Source organism: Agaricus bisporus (assembly GCF_000300575.1).
Source record: "Agaricus bisporus var. bisporus H97 unplaced genomic scaffold AGABI2scaffold_13, whole genome shotgun sequence".
NCBI classification, from domain to species: Eukaryota; Fungi; Basidiomycota; class Agaricomycetes; order Agaricales; family Agaricaceae; genus Agaricus; species Agaricus bisporus.
The window spans coordinates 234,285-250,162 of NW_006267348.1; the positions used below are offsets into that span (position 1 = coordinate 234,285).

The 15,878-nt window shown below is 44.4% G+C and overlaps 6 protein-coding genes across 6 annotated transcripts; 4 read left to right on the forward strand and 2 right to left on the reverse strand.

Moving 5' to 3' along the window:
- Positions 1-125: 125 nt before the first annotated feature.
- AGABI2DRAFT_195532 (hypothetical protein) lies at positions 126-1,681 on the forward strand. The gene is made up of 9 exons (XM_006456331.1): positions 126-470; positions 523-650; positions 708-741; positions 799-818; positions 873-904; positions 971-1,056; positions 1,107-1,416; positions 1,473-1,522; positions 1,575-1,681. Exons 1-9 carry the CDS (start codon positions 416-418, stop codon positions 1,595-1,597), a joined length of 738 nt encoding a protein of 245 aa, XP_006456394.1. The 5' UTR covers positions 126-415; the 3' UTR covers positions 1,598-1,681.
- Positions 1,682-2,155: 474 nt separating this feature from the next.
- Positions 2,156-3,742, forward strand: AGABI2DRAFT_195533 (hypothetical protein). The gene is made up of 9 exons (XM_006456332.1): positions 2,156-2,413; positions 2,565-2,680; positions 2,732-2,765; positions 2,817-2,833; positions 2,885-2,916; positions 2,968-3,053; positions 3,108-3,426; positions 3,485-3,534; positions 3,585-3,742. Exons 1-9 carry the CDS (start codon positions 2,296-2,298, stop codon positions 3,623-3,625), a joined length of 813 nt encoding a protein of 270 aa, XP_006456395.1. The 5' UTR covers positions 2,156-2,295; the 3' UTR covers positions 3,626-3,742.
- Positions 3,743-4,546: 804 nt separating this feature from the next.
- On the reverse strand, positions 4,547-5,811 carry AGABI2DRAFT_228330 (hypothetical protein; the record flags this gene model as incomplete). The annotated part of the gene is made up of 4 exons (XM_006456333.1): positions 5,803-5,811; positions 5,696-5,744; positions 5,075-5,641; positions 4,547-4,916 (listed from the first exon to the last, which is right to left on the reverse strand). Coding segments are annotated over exons 3-4 (735 nt in total), but the record flags the coding sequence as incomplete, so codon positions are not given.
- A 5,027-nt stretch (positions 5,812-10,838) lies between these two features.
- On the forward strand, positions 10,839-11,379 carry AGABI2DRAFT_122299 (hypothetical protein; the record flags this gene model as incomplete). The annotated part of the gene is made up of 3 exons (XM_006456334.1): positions 10,839-11,163; positions 11,221-11,265; positions 11,318-11,379. 3 exons carry the CDS (start codon positions 10,839-10,841, stop codon positions 11,377-11,379), a joined length of 432 nt encoding a protein of 143 aa, XP_006456397.1.
- A 226-nt stretch (positions 11,380-11,605) lies between these two features.
- Positions 11,606-12,555, forward strand: COX4 (COX4 subunit IV of cytochrome c oxidase). The gene is made up of 4 exons (XM_006456335.1): positions 11,606-11,874; positions 12,056-12,190; positions 12,248-12,334; positions 12,395-12,555. Exons 1-4 carry the CDS (start codon positions 11,619-11,621, stop codon positions 12,442-12,444), a joined length of 528 nt encoding a protein of 175 aa, XP_006456398.1. The 5' UTR covers positions 11,606-11,618; the 3' UTR covers positions 12,445-12,555.
- Positions 12,556-14,515: 1,960 nt separating this feature from the next.
- Positions 14,516-15,798, reverse strand: AGABI2DRAFT_188350 (hypothetical protein). The gene is made up of 6 exons (XM_006456336.1): positions 15,644-15,798; positions 15,354-15,584; positions 15,026-15,300; positions 14,863-14,970; positions 14,733-14,809; positions 14,516-14,673 (listed from the first exon to the last, which is right to left on the reverse strand). Exons 3-6 carry the CDS (start codon positions 15,132-15,134, stop codon positions 14,623-14,625), a joined length of 345 nt encoding a protein of 114 aa, XP_006456399.1. The 5' UTR covers positions 15,135-15,300; positions 15,354-15,584; positions 15,644-15,798; the 3' UTR covers positions 14,516-14,622.
- Between the last annotated feature and the right edge of the window lie 80 nt (positions 15,799-15,878).

A 15,878-nucleotide genomic window follows, 5' to 3' on the forward strand; every position in this document is an offset into this window, starting at 1 on the left:
TATGCTCATTATTGGAACTATTAGCGCTCAACAAAATGATTTGAATAACAAGAAAATTCCGGCTTTTGATATTGAACAATCGGTATAGAACCTCTGTCCCGTCGGTCGGCGGCATAGTCTCTTTCCCCAGAGAACCATACATTGGCGAAAATCGCAATAATCGCGGATCTGGCTGGCTATTCATAGCCTACTTTATTTAATGAGGACCATAACCTGACGCCTTTCGCGTGTTGATTTGCTCCATGTGGGCTATTCTCGGGATAGCACTGGATGGTGACTCTTCGGCACATTGTGTGGCCTGTTCGCTCGTTGGCCATGATTCATTGGACAGGATAAATGACGCTAGGAGTATAAATTGATGATGTATAGTGCTGAATCGACAGAAACTCCAAGCTTCTAGCCAAGTTCAAGTGCCATGTACTCCAGTTTCTTCACTCTCATCCTCGCCGTCGCTGGCTCGGTTGTTAATGGCAAGTGCCTCGACATTACGCTCCACGAAGACTAATTGAACGGACTTGCCAGCCCTCCCAACGGCTGATGCCCCAGCGCTGGTTCCGCGTGATTGCTCTGCTGAAGTAGCTGCGCTCAACATGAAGCGCGCTGAGAAACGTGGTCTCGATGCACGTTCAGTCTGGCCCGGTCCTCAGAACGTAAGTCAGACGGCCATAGATATATACGTCTTTCATTGGTCTAACTGTAAACCACAGACGACATGCGTTCTTGCCCCCGAATCACCCAAAGGTACTTTCGCTCAACCGCTACTCCGTAATCAATGCCTCACTGACATTGTGATCCTAGAAAATTACGTCGCTGGAATGGTAAGGGCATTGTCTCACCGGCAATAATTTATTTTGTACTAACTGCTTCATAAGCCTGCCAGATCCGACATTGCCGGCGGACAAGAGTACGTTCCGGTGCTCACAATATATTCCATTGCTTAAGTTCTTAATCTTCTTGTTTTTATACACAGTGGACTCGAGTTTGTCCTCGACGTGGCTGTCATGGATGTCACCACCTGTAAAGTGCTTCCCAACACAATGGTTGAACTCTGGTCCCGTAAGTGAGCGTTTACAAGGATGAGTGGATTATACTGATTGATCGCTCAGCTAACGCGATGGGTCAATACGGAAACTTCCTCCGAGGCGGCACTACCACATCATCGGGCGGTATTGCTGAATTCAGGACCATATACCCTGGAATGTCAAAGGGTGCCAACCACGTTAACATTGCAGTCCACACCTCTTCCAGCATGTCTTCTTCCACCACTCACGTTGGAAAACTTTTCTTCGTGGACAGGTGGAATGAGCTTATCCTTGGTACATCCCCATACACCCAAAATTCTAACCCCAAGGTTTTGGACAATCAAGACGCTGACTACAGGAATGCTGTGAGCAAAGGATATTCCCCCGTTATCTCGTAAGCACTTTTTCTTCTAAAAAATTAGCTTTTTTCCCCCACTAAAACTTCTCCAGCATTACTTCTATCCATGATGACTGGCCAGAGGGTGTTGTCGGGATCGTCAGTAAGTGTTGTTGTATCAATCCATAGATTGTGACTCAGTTAGACTTCCTCAGCTGTCGGTGTTAACCCTCACTAAAAAGGAAGAGCTAAAGAAGAAGTCAGATTCCAAAGCGTTATTCGTTTGTCAAATAAATTATGCAAATAAATTTGCCCTTTGGACAATTGTGAGACTGACTCTGGAAGTAATTCTCGGAAGGCAAAGAACATATCGAAGCGCTCGAGTCTTTCCGCGAAGCGTGCAGGTGACTAGTATATTGAACCAACATTGATCCGATCCTTCAGCGATCTTCTTGACGCTTTCAGCAACGAGAAAGCCATCACACTCTGTCGAATGGCTACCAGATCGTTGTAAAACAACTTCGAGATGCACTTATATTTAACTGTATTGAATGCTGGGTATGTTCTCGTCCTGTTTGGAAGAGGATCTCACGTTTTCCACATTACATGTATCGTGGTAATTTTGGAATCAATCAAAGCCCAATCTCCTTCGGAGTAATTGGAATCTGTTTCTAAAATAGAAAAAAACTATACACGCTGACTGCGCCCAGCTGCGCCCTAAAGACGCCAAGTCCCAATGCGACAAATCAATGAAAAGTCAGTGAATAAGCAAAGTTCCCACCACCAGTGAGATGGCGTTTATATCATGGTGAAGGCACTACAAAACCGCGGTCGAACCTGTACTGTACTATTGCCTCGCCAAAAGCATATTACAACAGGCTTCTTCAGAACAAGTTCAACGTCTGCATATATCCGAATCTGAGCAAAATTTGACTGATGAAGTCTTGGATCAAACTCATCTTCTCTGCGCTTCCGTGGGGGCTTTGGACGCATGAACCTCAGACATTTGAGTCGTGGAAGGGTGTTCTAGAAACGTATAGAAACACATACAACGGTCAGATCTAATACTCAAATATTGTTCTCCTGATATCTGAACTCAGACGTACTTTGGCACTCTCTTCACTTCCTCGTATACTACTGGTAGGTAACATCCAAACTCAGCAACGAACGATGTTTTATCAATATCTCTTTTCAGTTCCCTAAAGATAAAGCAAGCGTCCTCGCGCCAAGGGATTGTTCACCTCAAATTGCTGCCATTAACTTTGCCCGGAGAGAAGCGCATGGTCACTCAAATAGAGCATTCGATATGGATATTGGAACCGTGAGTTGAACCCCACTACGAGAACTGACAGGCACTTACAAAATTGGTTAGCTGACTTGTGTCGCAGCACCAGAAACTCCGCTTGGTATGTACAGGTTCGTAACCCCAGAATCTGCATGCTGAAGAATTGCTGCAGAGGACTACGTTCGCCCTGTATGTACTGGTAATGTCACAGATCAATACTTTTTGCTGAAGTTATGCTAGCCTATACGACAAGACGTGCGAGAGGGTCAGACGTGAGTTTTTGTCAAACCTTCCCGAGTATAGCACTGAATACAGCGTCAAAGGGGTATCCAAATGAGACTCGACGTTACTGTCATTGATGTAACGACCTGCGAATCTATGCCGAACGTTATGGTCGAGGTCTGGTCGTGTAAGTACGAAATTAAACGACCGAAAATATCTCACTAAATCGTAAATGTCCTAGCCAACGCTGTTGGAAGCTATGGTTCCAGTTTCCTACGAGGAGCCTTCACATCCGCCCGTGATGGTGTCGCCCAATTCCAAACCGTGTTCCCTGGCTATACTTCCACGGGTGCAAATCATGTCAATCTCATGGTCCACGCGTCCGACTCTATGTCAGGTAGTACCGTTTCACATGTGGGACAGGTTTTCTTCACAGATCGTTGGACCGACGTCGTCAGCATGACTTCGCCATATAACCGGAATAACAACACTCGGGTTTGTAATTCCCAGGATCCCAACTATGCAGCTGCAACCACTGGTGGTTATAATGCCCATGTCGAGTAAGTCGGACTTGTAAGATCGACAAGTAGCAACCTCGCTTAATTTGACTGGTAATAGCATCCAATCCATTCATGATGATTGGCCTGAGGGAGTTGTTGGTTATATCAGTGAGTCTTCGGTTTTTGCAAGCGTGCCCGAAGTCTGATAATCCGCCCAGCGATTGGTGTGAATCCGGAAAACAGAAACATTCCTCATTAAACATCTGGTACTGATATTCCTGTAAACTTTCTATGCGAGTCGGACCAAATTACGTAGACTTTAATGTAACGTGATAACGCGCGCCCACTGGTCGTCGCGCGACGTGAACATCTGTTATACGAAACTGCTATGGACTTGAAAAATGAGGTTCAGAATCAAACCCGAGAATCGAAATGGCGACTTACGCAGGGCACCTTTTAGAAAGACATCATCGACGTCGGGTTAAAAATGGGGAATAAATCTCGTCCATTCGATGCTTCGAAATGCTTCTACCGGGAGAGCACGAAGCGTGGTGAAAGGAAGGACAAGGAGTATGACGCGTGTGACAGCATAAAAAGTAAGAGAAGCAAAAATAAATAGCATCGTGGGGGCCAACGAAAAATCCTCCAAGCAACGAAAAGGCCCTACCGACAACATGAATCTCGCCGCGGTAGGTAAACTGATAGGTGCAACGGTGACATAGAAGGCAGACATTTGCCATAATCGTCGTTCAATGCCAGATGGAAATACTGAAAGCCACAAAGGAATCAGATGAATGGCGCCGAATATGGTCCCAGCAATGAGAAGGCAAAACCAAAAGGGATCTCCACCAAGCTGATGCACATATAAACTATGCATTCTGGAATGCGGGCTAGTAATTTTCAGCGCTTCACCCATAATCTGTGACAACTTGTTTGGATCTTGAGTCTATTCCAAAACAACCTTTTTGCTCAGTACAATCAATACAACCAATCAGAAAGAGGCACAGACGTCATGATTGCATCCCAAAACCCTAGGATCTTCTCTCCTCGTCTCCGACTGTAATGAACTGACGCTCGGTGTCGAGGGAGTCTTTGGGTTGGGTGAACGATGTGAAACGGGATCTTCCTCGCGATCGATGGTCCCCGGCTTCTCCTGGCTTTGCCCCTTGTTATCGAGATAGAGATAGAATGGGACGGATAGACCCTGCGGCTTATGCCACCATAAGCTGTAAATGAAGATGTTCTGCACGGCATATGCCAGCGTAACGACCTCGAGCTCCACAACAGGGAGGTGCACGATCCACCGAGCAATACACTGGAAGATAAACCAGGTCGTTTGGAAGATGACGAATGATTTGGAGATCCAATCACCCTTGCTTTTGTCTTTGACGTCATCGCTAGAGATAAGGCCAATCTGTTGGATGATAGTTTGCATTCCAAGGTCTTCATGGTATTCGCGATGGGGTCTAAACTCCTCACGAATACCTTCTTTGGTATAGAACCTTAACCCACCCATTGCAGCCAGAAATCCATGTGTAAGGGTCCAGCGACTATCAAATTTCTTGTCATCAAGTTCCCGAGCGTATTCTTCGGCCGATTTTCCTGGTATCGTGACCTTGTCAGGAGAACCTGGATTGAAGGTGAGTTTCGAGAGCAATGCAATAAACGGAAGCATTCCCTACAAAGTGGTAGAAATTTTGTGTTCCACTCTTCCACATACTTTTTCGCCTCCAACAGCTCCTTGATGGCTATACCTGTGATGATTTCCGGCGCAATCAAAGCGATAATCATCCAACCGATCCTCCTTAACCAGCTCCTCCAAAAAGATTGGTAGGTTTTCGGCCTGGGTACATTTAGATGAAGCGCTACCCAGGTGCATGCCAAAATGGTGGTAATGCAGCTCAGCACAATGTTGGGGAGGGTCCGACAGCTCGAAATGTCATTACAAGTAGGTGCCCGGCGAGTGGCAAAGGTCATTGAAGTGGGCGATGAGTCATGTGCAGCATAGGATGACGATGGTGATATGAGGATAACACTCGGTTCGAAAGGTGTCAGGGAGGGAGAGATAATCATGATGAAGATGAAAAATCGAATTGAAGCGTGTTCATCGCACTTATTCACTGGTCGCGAGCGTCAAATAGCTATGCATGTAATTTGTGCGGCGAGCGGAAGATAGTCGGATCTTAAAAAAACATGACAGTTGCGCCGTGAGCGGAAGCTTTCGCAAACTCGGCGGGCGAAGCGCTCTGGAGTTGTCTTGTGAATTTTTTTACCCCTTATACTTATAGATAAGTGATCTTCTCAAAAAATCAGTTGATGATGGACGTACCAGCGAAGTTGATTTAGACAGAACCATTCTCAATGATCCGCTACTAGCGCTACAACATTGAATCAGTAAGAAGGCTTAGCAGAGTGATTCAAGAAGATTTAACGCACTAAATCGCAAAGGCCGGGCCTGTTTGGAGGAAACCAAGTCACGGCGTCTGTTTATAATTGTTGCCATCATCATGGGTGATACCGAAATTCTCACGATGGTAGCTCGAACCTATTTATAGACACATGCAAATGTTCACCATCTCAGCATTGTCCGGCACAACCTTGAGCTCGAATGAAGTAAGAAAGCCAATGCCCCACTATCGTGACTAAATGAGTAACCTTCCTATCACTGTCTACTAGATTCCGCCCCAGAGTGCAAGGGAAATATGCTTTGCTGATTTATCAAGATTCATTATTCCTACCGTGACAAATCGTCGAAGCCATATCTCGAGATTATGACGTCGGGGAAGTCCTTGAGAAATTTTGGCGAAGCCTGGGTGGCTTACTGATGTGGCTTCGTGCCAAGTGAACCCCAAGTGGACGAAGTCCGGAGACCTCAAGTGGGTCCTCGTCCGAGTCTTAGCTCGTTTGGAAGTGTTGATTTGACGTTGCCAGAGGACGTGTTGCGCTTTTTACCATGCTTGTAGAATCCTTTGTTAAGGACGATGCTTGCGAGTTACAGGCTGCCATAATGGAGAGAATCGGACGCGCCCATGAGATGGCCGCAGGGATGGAGGATATCAGATACGTTGACTCTCATGGAAATACGTTACCTGTCCACTTTGTAGATCTTCTTAAATCTTGAAACGAGGTCTGCAGTAACTTATATAGAATTGACATACTCTGTACGTTGTGGATGCTCAAGAAGAGTGATGGATAGGCAATAGCTCCCAAGTACGACAAAATAAAGAATTGATGAAGTTGCCGAGCCCGCGATAAGTGGATAAAAGTGTGTATTATACTTCTGGAATATTGCTAAATTGAAAACAGTGGAATGACTTTATTGTCTCATAGCAGACAAGAAGCAACCACTCGCTCCAAAGGAAGCAACCTTCGTTGCAAAGAGACTGTCAAGTTTACGTGGGTTCATGACTTCTTTGCTTCTTCGCAGGAGATATGTTCAAGTTGAATCGGTCTTGAATCCTGTAAGGCTGTACCCCATAATCAAATAGATTTACGGTCTGGAGCAGGTCTGGATTCCGACGAAGTAGAGTCACTGGGTTGGTCAGTATGACTGTAGCAAACACAAGTCGTAACTAAATGAAAATGCGCTTTGAAGTTTGTAAGAGTTTCGGAAAGGTGAACCTCGGACTCAGCGGTCCGTGAGTCATCTCACTTAATGATTAATGACACTGTCGCACCAGCGTTCTCGAACAATGTATATTAATAAGAATAGTTGAGCCACGGTCCTATTTTTAAACGATCGGAATTGGGTCGGAGGAAAGTACCCCGCCATTATGACAAAAGTCTCTTTGATGCTCTAAACGACTCGCTTGCCAAGAAGTCTTGGGTTGATGGCAGTTGATGGTCTCGCAAGTCTTTCGGCAGTATTACTTCATCTTTTACGGGGACCCTCGGAAGGAAGTTGCTCCGGCTTTTGTGGCAGGAGGGAACAGTGTCTGCAGTACAAGTTCAGAATGCATTGAATGACCAACTTATCTTAGAACGCCAACGAATAAACGGTGGAACATGATAGGTCAAGAATGGATTTTCATTCATTACATTGAAACAATTTGTCAAATGGAACATCATTTAATTATTTCATTCTGATATATTCCGTTGGTTTTAGTATCCAGAAATACCAGGACCTTGAAATAGTTATATTAAAAACCAAAATAAACCTGATTATCGCAATCCTTCTACTACGAATTCTCGCTGAAGTGGCTGGATGTCGAATTTGATCTCATTCGGTCACCCGTTCATCGGCCTTACGGAAATAGGCCACGTGCCCCATGCAAGCGCAATATCACTGTCAGGTTGAGTTAGTTAACAATGTGCTAGTCTCAAAATTGAAGGTCCGTATCTGAATGACTGACGTGTTTATATGTTCTTTATCTGCTTTCAAGGTCCGTTTATCTCTTATTACACAGCATGCCGCAGGGGGGCTATGTAGCCTATCCAGTTCCTGTTTCTGTGATATCTGGACTTGAATAGGTTACTACTACCTCCCACAATGTCGCCTAGTGTCTGGCGAAGAACAGTCCAGAAAAGTTGACCATGCTTGTCCTTACCAACACAAAAAACCGGACGACCTCGGCCTCAATGGAAGCCTAATATGTGAGTCCGCGGCGTACCTTGGCTTGGCTTTTCATAGCCGATATCTTCTGATGTGTGTACGAGCAAACCGAAGGCACAATGTCATGAAATGACTTGGTATGCGGGGGATTAAGAACCACAACGCATAACGTACATTAGAACCTCAGTGGAATCTAAACATTACAGTGGGTTAGAAAATCAAACTTACACGCTCTATTTGACCGTTATTGCCGTAGAAATACTACCATAAGTTCACATCGACACCTTATCATGCTCACGAAATTTCTTTTTAACTTTGGAAGGAGAGTTGTTTTCTCGATTCCAATCATAGCGTTTTTGTGGGGTTTGTGTCGGAAAAACATTTTTGGTCTCGTAGTGGTGTGATTCCCCGGTTCAGAAGTTGACTTGTTACTGAACCGGGTATTGGACACTCAACCTCCGAAAACGTCATTCTAAAGCAGCCGAAAATCAAAAACGGAATAATTAATATCGCTACTGTAGGCGATACCTTCTAGAATCAAAAACACACAGCCACCCATTGGACAAGAAGCTGTCATAGATTTTATGGTGTATAGGTATTACAAAAACGTATATATAATAGCTCGGATTGAAGCACGAAAGTCCAACTTACCAACCCAAGTACCTCATTACACCCTCATCCTCAGCAACTTACACACATAATGGTGAGTGCATCCCAAGTATAATTTCTTCTTAGCCTCATGAAACGCTATCTAGGAATCCTGGAAAGACAACATCAGCTATATCACTTCCACTTCTGATAGACAATTATTGGAAGCCCACCAACCTGTTTTCGTAAGTATCCCATCGAAATCCTCATTAATTATCACCTATCTCATAATTCTCAGCAGGCAGAAACCATTGAAGAAGAAAACATGGCCTTTGTACCCACATCTCGTACACTGCGCGCCACAATGCTAGGAGAATTGATTCTGATATGGGGATCACCCACCTCTCAGCATACGGAGTGACTGCTGAAGGAAGATAGTCATATGACACAGGGATCACCAATATCTCATGAATAATGCGCAGGAGCAGGGATGGGAAGATGATGTGATAGAGGGGGTGAGGCGTAAATAAGCAGGAAGTCCCGGAGGCCTGATAAGCGAAGGTTATCTTACTTCGTGCAGGTGTACAACAGATTATTTGACCCACATTGATTTTTGCCGAGCAGCGACGGAAATTATCTGTCACTGCAGCCTCTGATTTTTCGTAATGAACATAATACTCTTTGTTCCCATTTCATTTTTCTTTTCGGTAGCCCGACATTCGTTCGATCGAATACAAAAAATTGAACAAAAGAGTCGCTTATTATTGCATTTGACACAGTTTCGCTTCGAGATGGAAACGTAGGAGGTAATTCACCTTTTACAGTAAAAACCCGGCTGTGGAGGTGGATAGCTAAAAAGCATTCCGAGTTGAGCGGGTTGATACAAAATTGGAGACCCGTGGTATCCGAACGGGTAGAACTCGACAGATGATGTTCGCGGAAAAAGTGGAGTGGCGAAAATCAACTTTCTATCCCGGCGGGCTATCCGCTGCCAGTGTCCGTAACCACCGAATCCGAACATGTGTCGGGAGATGCCGATCCAATGGCGATGCCTCTATTTATAGAAACTAAAGTCGCCCATATTTTGCTTTTAGGTAGATTGTGAGGGTGTAAAGCTGTTAAAGGGCAGAGAGCAGTGCACGGTGGTGATGATGGTGATGTAGATATGCGAAGGACTGACGGAGTGCATGATTGTTACGAAGTCCCGCGACCAGAGCTCGTGGACCGAGATCAATAAGAACTTGCGTTTTCGTTTTGTTGCACCTTGACCTGGCTATCCAAACACTGGATTCGCCTCCGATGAATTGTTCGGCTAATCCAAGGTATACTGAGCGGGGGTCAACACGCTGTCATTTACATTAAACACATTATCATACTTACAGCGAGAGCAACAACACACAATATTCTGAGTACGGTATCACTATCGCGAGTCCTTAGCTCTTCTTGAGACCGTTGATTCACGCCGAACATGATATAATATGTAATGTTATGTATACTCGTCACAGCTTTGACTGACCGAGTTCAAGACTACTTCCAATGATCACAAAGAACATCAGCTTCTAACAAAGACACAACTGCGGATTCGGCGTGTTATCCCCCATAAGAAGAAAAGATCACTTTCCTGTACACTGCCTTTCCACTGATACGGCGGTATCACTGATAGACACAGGGTCAACTACAATTGCGAAGAAGTTTACATATAAACCACTTTTTACAACACCATGACGCCCTTACCCTTACTCTCGAATTTTTCATACACCTTCATGCGAACAATTCGTCTAGTAGGCGCAGTCTCTAACGAAACTTGTAAAAAAAAGGCTACTATGATATCATTATCCTAGATTTAGTTAGCTCTTGTCATTTAGAGCTAATGAAAAGATTTCCGCGTTTCTCGAACCAACTACATCGGCGAAAAAGTGCCGAAAAAAAAATCATTATTAATACATATATTGCCACCTTGACAATAATCTTTCCAGAAGCTATTCGGTAAATGATCATCTGCACAGCCGGTATTACAATACATGGGTTGTAAGGCTGTATGCGTCATGGTTGGATTTAATCCGGAAAATTCGAGCCGAAAAAAATTCATTCGCTGTGGATGATGAAACGTATAGTACGACGAGTTAGTTAGTTAACAAAGTCAGTGCTGTATCCATGTGGTTTTTATATTACTAAATTGCAAGTGCGGGTGGGAGTGGAGAGATCTGTATCGAAGGCACTGCCTTGATCACGACTAGCCTGAGATGGACCCGACGCGCAGTAGTAGAATCTTACATCGACGCGGTTAAATACCAATGATGAATCCCAGATTCAATATTTCTCTCTTACCGTCATGGCATCATCCAATGAATACTCTCCTCCTCCTCAAGCACCTAAACCTCTTCATTTTCCATCTCCAGTCTATTACGAAGCCACAGCTCCCTTAGTACTTCCTGGCACCTCTGACCCAAACGAACACGAACTTCAACCACCCGAAAACCGCGAAGAGCAAACTCAACTTGATGATCAACATGACCGCGCTAGAAGGAGACGAAATAGAAGGAAAACTAGAAGAAGGATTATAGCGATAATTGTGTTTATTGCACTTTTATTAAGCGTTTGTGCGGTGATATTAGTGATGCGGTATGCCCCAGAGAGACAGGTCGTTGTTTGGGTTTGTGAGTTTTTACTAGTAGTTGCCTTTTTGATTCTCGTGTTGACTTGCCATATTATAGTGGTTGGACTGATAGGATTATTTGCTATTGCGCTGCTTGCCCTCTGTACGGTGACCTCACTTGCATTATTGAAAATGGACGCTTATGTTATTCATAGTGTTTCCGACTTGTCCCAGATTGGCCATTGCGTGTTGTTCATCGCTGAACGACGATTGCTGAGTAGTAGTATATGCCTAAGTTATTGTTATATGATGGACAGCAATAGTGATAGAGTGAGTGTTGTGCATAATGTATAGGCAACCGAACTCAATAATTTCGTATCTAAATGTTTCGTGAAAGTGGCCGACATTCACTGCAAACCCGTGAGAATTTCAAGCGTCGAGCGAGCGTGACGCCGGGATTATCCGGGTGTGAGAAAAAGAAAGAGGACGGGCCAGCTGTTCGTCTTTCTGTCCACGATGTATCTCGCCGCTGCTGTCCGCCTGGCACGCCAAAGAGCGCCTGCATCTCTCCACCGCTCCATCGCAACCACCGTCTCTGCACCAACAACCTATTCCTCATCCTCTTCCCCCTCGGTATCCCCCGTCCCCATTTCCAATGTCGAGGCTTCTTGGACAAAACTCTCTCCTGAGGAAAGGGCTTCGGTACATCAACAATTAGAGACTATTCAACAAAAAGATTGGAAGGAATTGTCGGTTGATGAAAAGAAAGCTGGTCAGTAACCATTTTACTGGGGGGTTTTTTTTTTCCCGAGCCCTGGTGCGGCGCAAGTCGGGATGCCTTTACTGCTTCATTGTATACTCATTATCTCCTTTTTCACCTTCTATATCAATTCCACCCCCCCTCTTTGCACGCGCCATCAATTCCTCAACGCGTCTGAACATATCATAAACAGCTTACTACGTCGCTTTCGGACCACATGGACCTCGAGCTCCCATAGACACGGCCGCAGATAGATTCAAGATTTACCTATACACTACCGGTCTCATTGCTCTCACTGGTGTTGTGTATTATGGTATCCACCTTATGGGTATGTCTTTCTCTCAATTTTCGGCACATCAGCGCCCGCTTATGAACTTTCGTGTAGCTCCGCCAGCACCAAGGACTTTGACTAAAGAATGGGAAGAAGCTACAAACGAACGTGCAAAGGAGATGAAACTGAATCCTATCACAGGTGTGTTCGGTTCTCCATTTATCTTTAGCCCAACCCAGCGCTGACCTTTTTGTGTTATAGGTATTTCGTCGGAGGGTTACAAGGGCAAAGGATTTGTACAATCGAAATAGAAATCATGGCGTTGGTCCTTTTTACATTATTACATTTTTCTTTTTTTTGCTTGCATATTGCACAGAAGATTCCACCAAAAATCATAATTTAGTCGCTCCTTTGCGTTTGCGATCATCCCGGCTTATCCCGGGTTAGACGAACGCGCCTGTGTATTATTGACGCAAAATATAAGATAAGACTGCATTCTCTACAATATGCACGTCATTTATGACTGCCCTCATTTAAGATGGGGTACTGGGTGGAACACCAAGGCAACGATTACACTCGACCGGCTATGGAACGATCATTTAATATCAGCGCTAAATGGTTGAAGTTGAGCATATTGGAAACTTACAATACGTAATCCTTCCCTGGTGCTTTCGGAAAGACATTTGTAACTGTTGGAGAGAAGGTTGGACTGATCAGCCGGACCTGAAAATAAAAAGAAAGAAAGAGGTGTTTTTAGCATGGGTAGATGATCATATCATTACATGACGTTTTTAACGGGAATGATGGTTACTCACTCGGTGGTTTGCCTTGATCTTCAGCTTGTTGAATATGTGTAAAATTTTCAAGGGCAGCTGTACAAGAAGGAATCATATCGTCAATCTGGGCAGAAATGAATGGAATGCATCCTAAGAGTGAGAAAGATGATAGATAAGCAAAGAGCATGATTAGAATGAGTTTTTGGGAAGAGAAACGGACGATAGAGGTTGCATGAAATTGGTATTTGACGAGCATCTAATTTAATGGGGTTACTGAATGCTGATAATGTGAAAAAGGCAGCAGGGATGATGATGATGGTGAGAGTGAGTTTCATTGATGATGAGACTTGAGACTGTTGACGATCGTTTCTGAAGGAACGCAAATATGCTCCTTTAAATACTCCTAGTAAGTCCTTAAGGAATAGATGGCGCGCGTGATAGATACGTCTAGAAGTCTGATGCTAGACCAATTTTGCGCCTGATCCGGGGTTTACACTTGCCAATATGTATATAGTGTCATCGGGTCCTATAGTGAACGTAATGAATTCACAAGAGTGACTTTGAGAATGATTGAAAATGACACAAACAATGTTGATCGTTGCTCGGATGCGGCTCTTCAAGTGGGCATTCTATATGTCAAGTAGAGGAAAAAGCCGTTAATATGTCCGAAACAATTCATTTTGCCGGGACAAATTATATCCCGAGAGATCTCTCTGAGACAGAGTGAATTTGCCCTCTAAGTTCTAACTGAAAATTGGCCATAACGTTTTAACACCCTCACTTTTGTTAATAGGCCTGGAAACAGATTCTCCCTCATCGTGACACGTGCAACTAGTGCAAAGATTCATAAATGGAGTCTTTCTTTATTACAATGTCGACCACCCTACGCTCAAGATGAGATACGGGGTGCTGGGATCAAGAGTGATTTTGATGATGAGACTGGAAAGCTACGGCTGACGATCGCTTCTGAGGAACGTACTGAATCGATTCTGGACTCTTGATCCTTTAAATTTTCCTAGTAAATCCTTAAGGAATAGGTGGCGCGTATGATATATACGCCAGAAGTCTGATGCTGGACCAATTTTTGCGCCTGATCCGGGGTTACCTGCCAATATATAGTTTAGCGTCGACTTGAATTAGGTATAATCCCAGTCATCAGGTCCTAAAGTAAACGTAATGGAATTACAAGAGTGACTTTCAGAATGATTGATCGTTGCTCGGATGTGGCTTTTCAAGTGGGCATTCTACATGTCAATGCCAGGGTCAAGTAGAGGACCTGGCCACACCACGGAGTCGCTAATGTTCTATTGGTGATTTGTGAGAATGTCGAGTAACGAGTAACGGGTTCGGTTCGACTGTCCAAAATTCGTAATTTGTGAAAAGAGGAATGCTGGCACAATGATTATACTTGGGCAGGAATAGTAAGCATTTATGATGGAAGACTTTGGGCGAAAGAGATGTGTGACGGCCAGCTGGAACAGTATTGAAACACCAGTGATAACGTCAAAGCAATATACGCCCTTGTATCTCTAAAGGGGGAAACTAAAGCCACTTGTCTTGACATTCCGCGATCGAGAGAGGTTGCCATTCAACTGAGTGGAATTTCATTCTGACGATTAAGGTCCCTTCACTGTTGCCAATGGGCCCTAAAACAAACTCTCATTCGTTACACGTATACCTAGGGCACAGATCCGAAATGTCGACCACCCTCATTTAAGATGGGGTACCGGGTAGGGCATGAATGCAATTATTACAATCGACCGGCTGTGGCGAGCGTTTAGGGCTAACGAGCTCAAACATTGTCACTCGAAAATGGAACTTACAATGGAAAATCCCTCCCCATCAGTGTCGGAAAGACATTTGAAACCGTTGGAGAAATAGTTTTTCTGATCAGTCTGACCTGAAAAAGCGGTGTTTCAGCATGGTATTTATGCTCCACGTAAATGTGCTCACTCGGTGGCTTGCCTTGATCTTCAGCTTGTTGAATATTAGTGAGAATTTCAAGGGTAGCTGCACAAGAAGGAATTTCGGGAAACAGGGCGGCAACTATCGGAATACATCCTGAGTGAAAGATAAGCAAAGGATATGATCAAAACGAGATTCGAAGAGAACGGACGATTATGATTGCATAGTGCTGGTGATCTTGGACGAGTGTTCTGTTCAACGGGGCTACCGAAAGCCGACAATGCGAAAAAGGCGGGGATAATAGCGAGAGTGAATTTCATGATGAGACTGGAAAGCTGTTGACGATCACTTCTGAGGAATGTAAATCGAGTCCTGCTCCTTTAAATATTCCAGCGAATGCTAGTATGTTGGAGATATATAGCGAAGATACGTGGCGGGCATAGATGCGTCTAGAAGACTGGTGCTGTTCTGATTTTGCGCGGCTATCTGCCAACATTTAGTTTAGCGTTAACCCGAAGCGTACAAGTAAGATAACTTGCACTTGAATTTGGTGCCGAAGGAACCGGTATCCGGTCACTTGATGGCAAGCAGCATGGACTAGAATGGAAAAACATAACAATATTCAAAGGCTCGGTTTGTTCGAGATTGATTAGCTTGAACTTTGAAGCATGAAACCTTCGATGAGCCGGTGACTCGCGTTGCTTGCCGGAGATGAGTCGATAATAAGAGCCTAGTTAATCCTCTTCTGGTTTAAACCCAGTCATCGCGTCCTAAAGTGAATTTAATGATTTTACAAGAGTGACATTCAGAATGTTTGAATGACGCATACTGTGTCTCTTCGGCATTCTATACGACAATGCCAGGGTCAAGTAGAGGAAAAAGCCGACAAGACGATGTAGTTTCTGGATACCGGTCCTCAACCTTCTTGACCCCAATTCTCATGACAACGTCACGAACTCGGGTTTTGAGTATCGATGAGTCGACGTACAGTTGAGGAGAGCTAGTATTACATCAGCCACCTTCCATACCGGTCAAACGATTATCTTGCTATTCAACGTTTTACC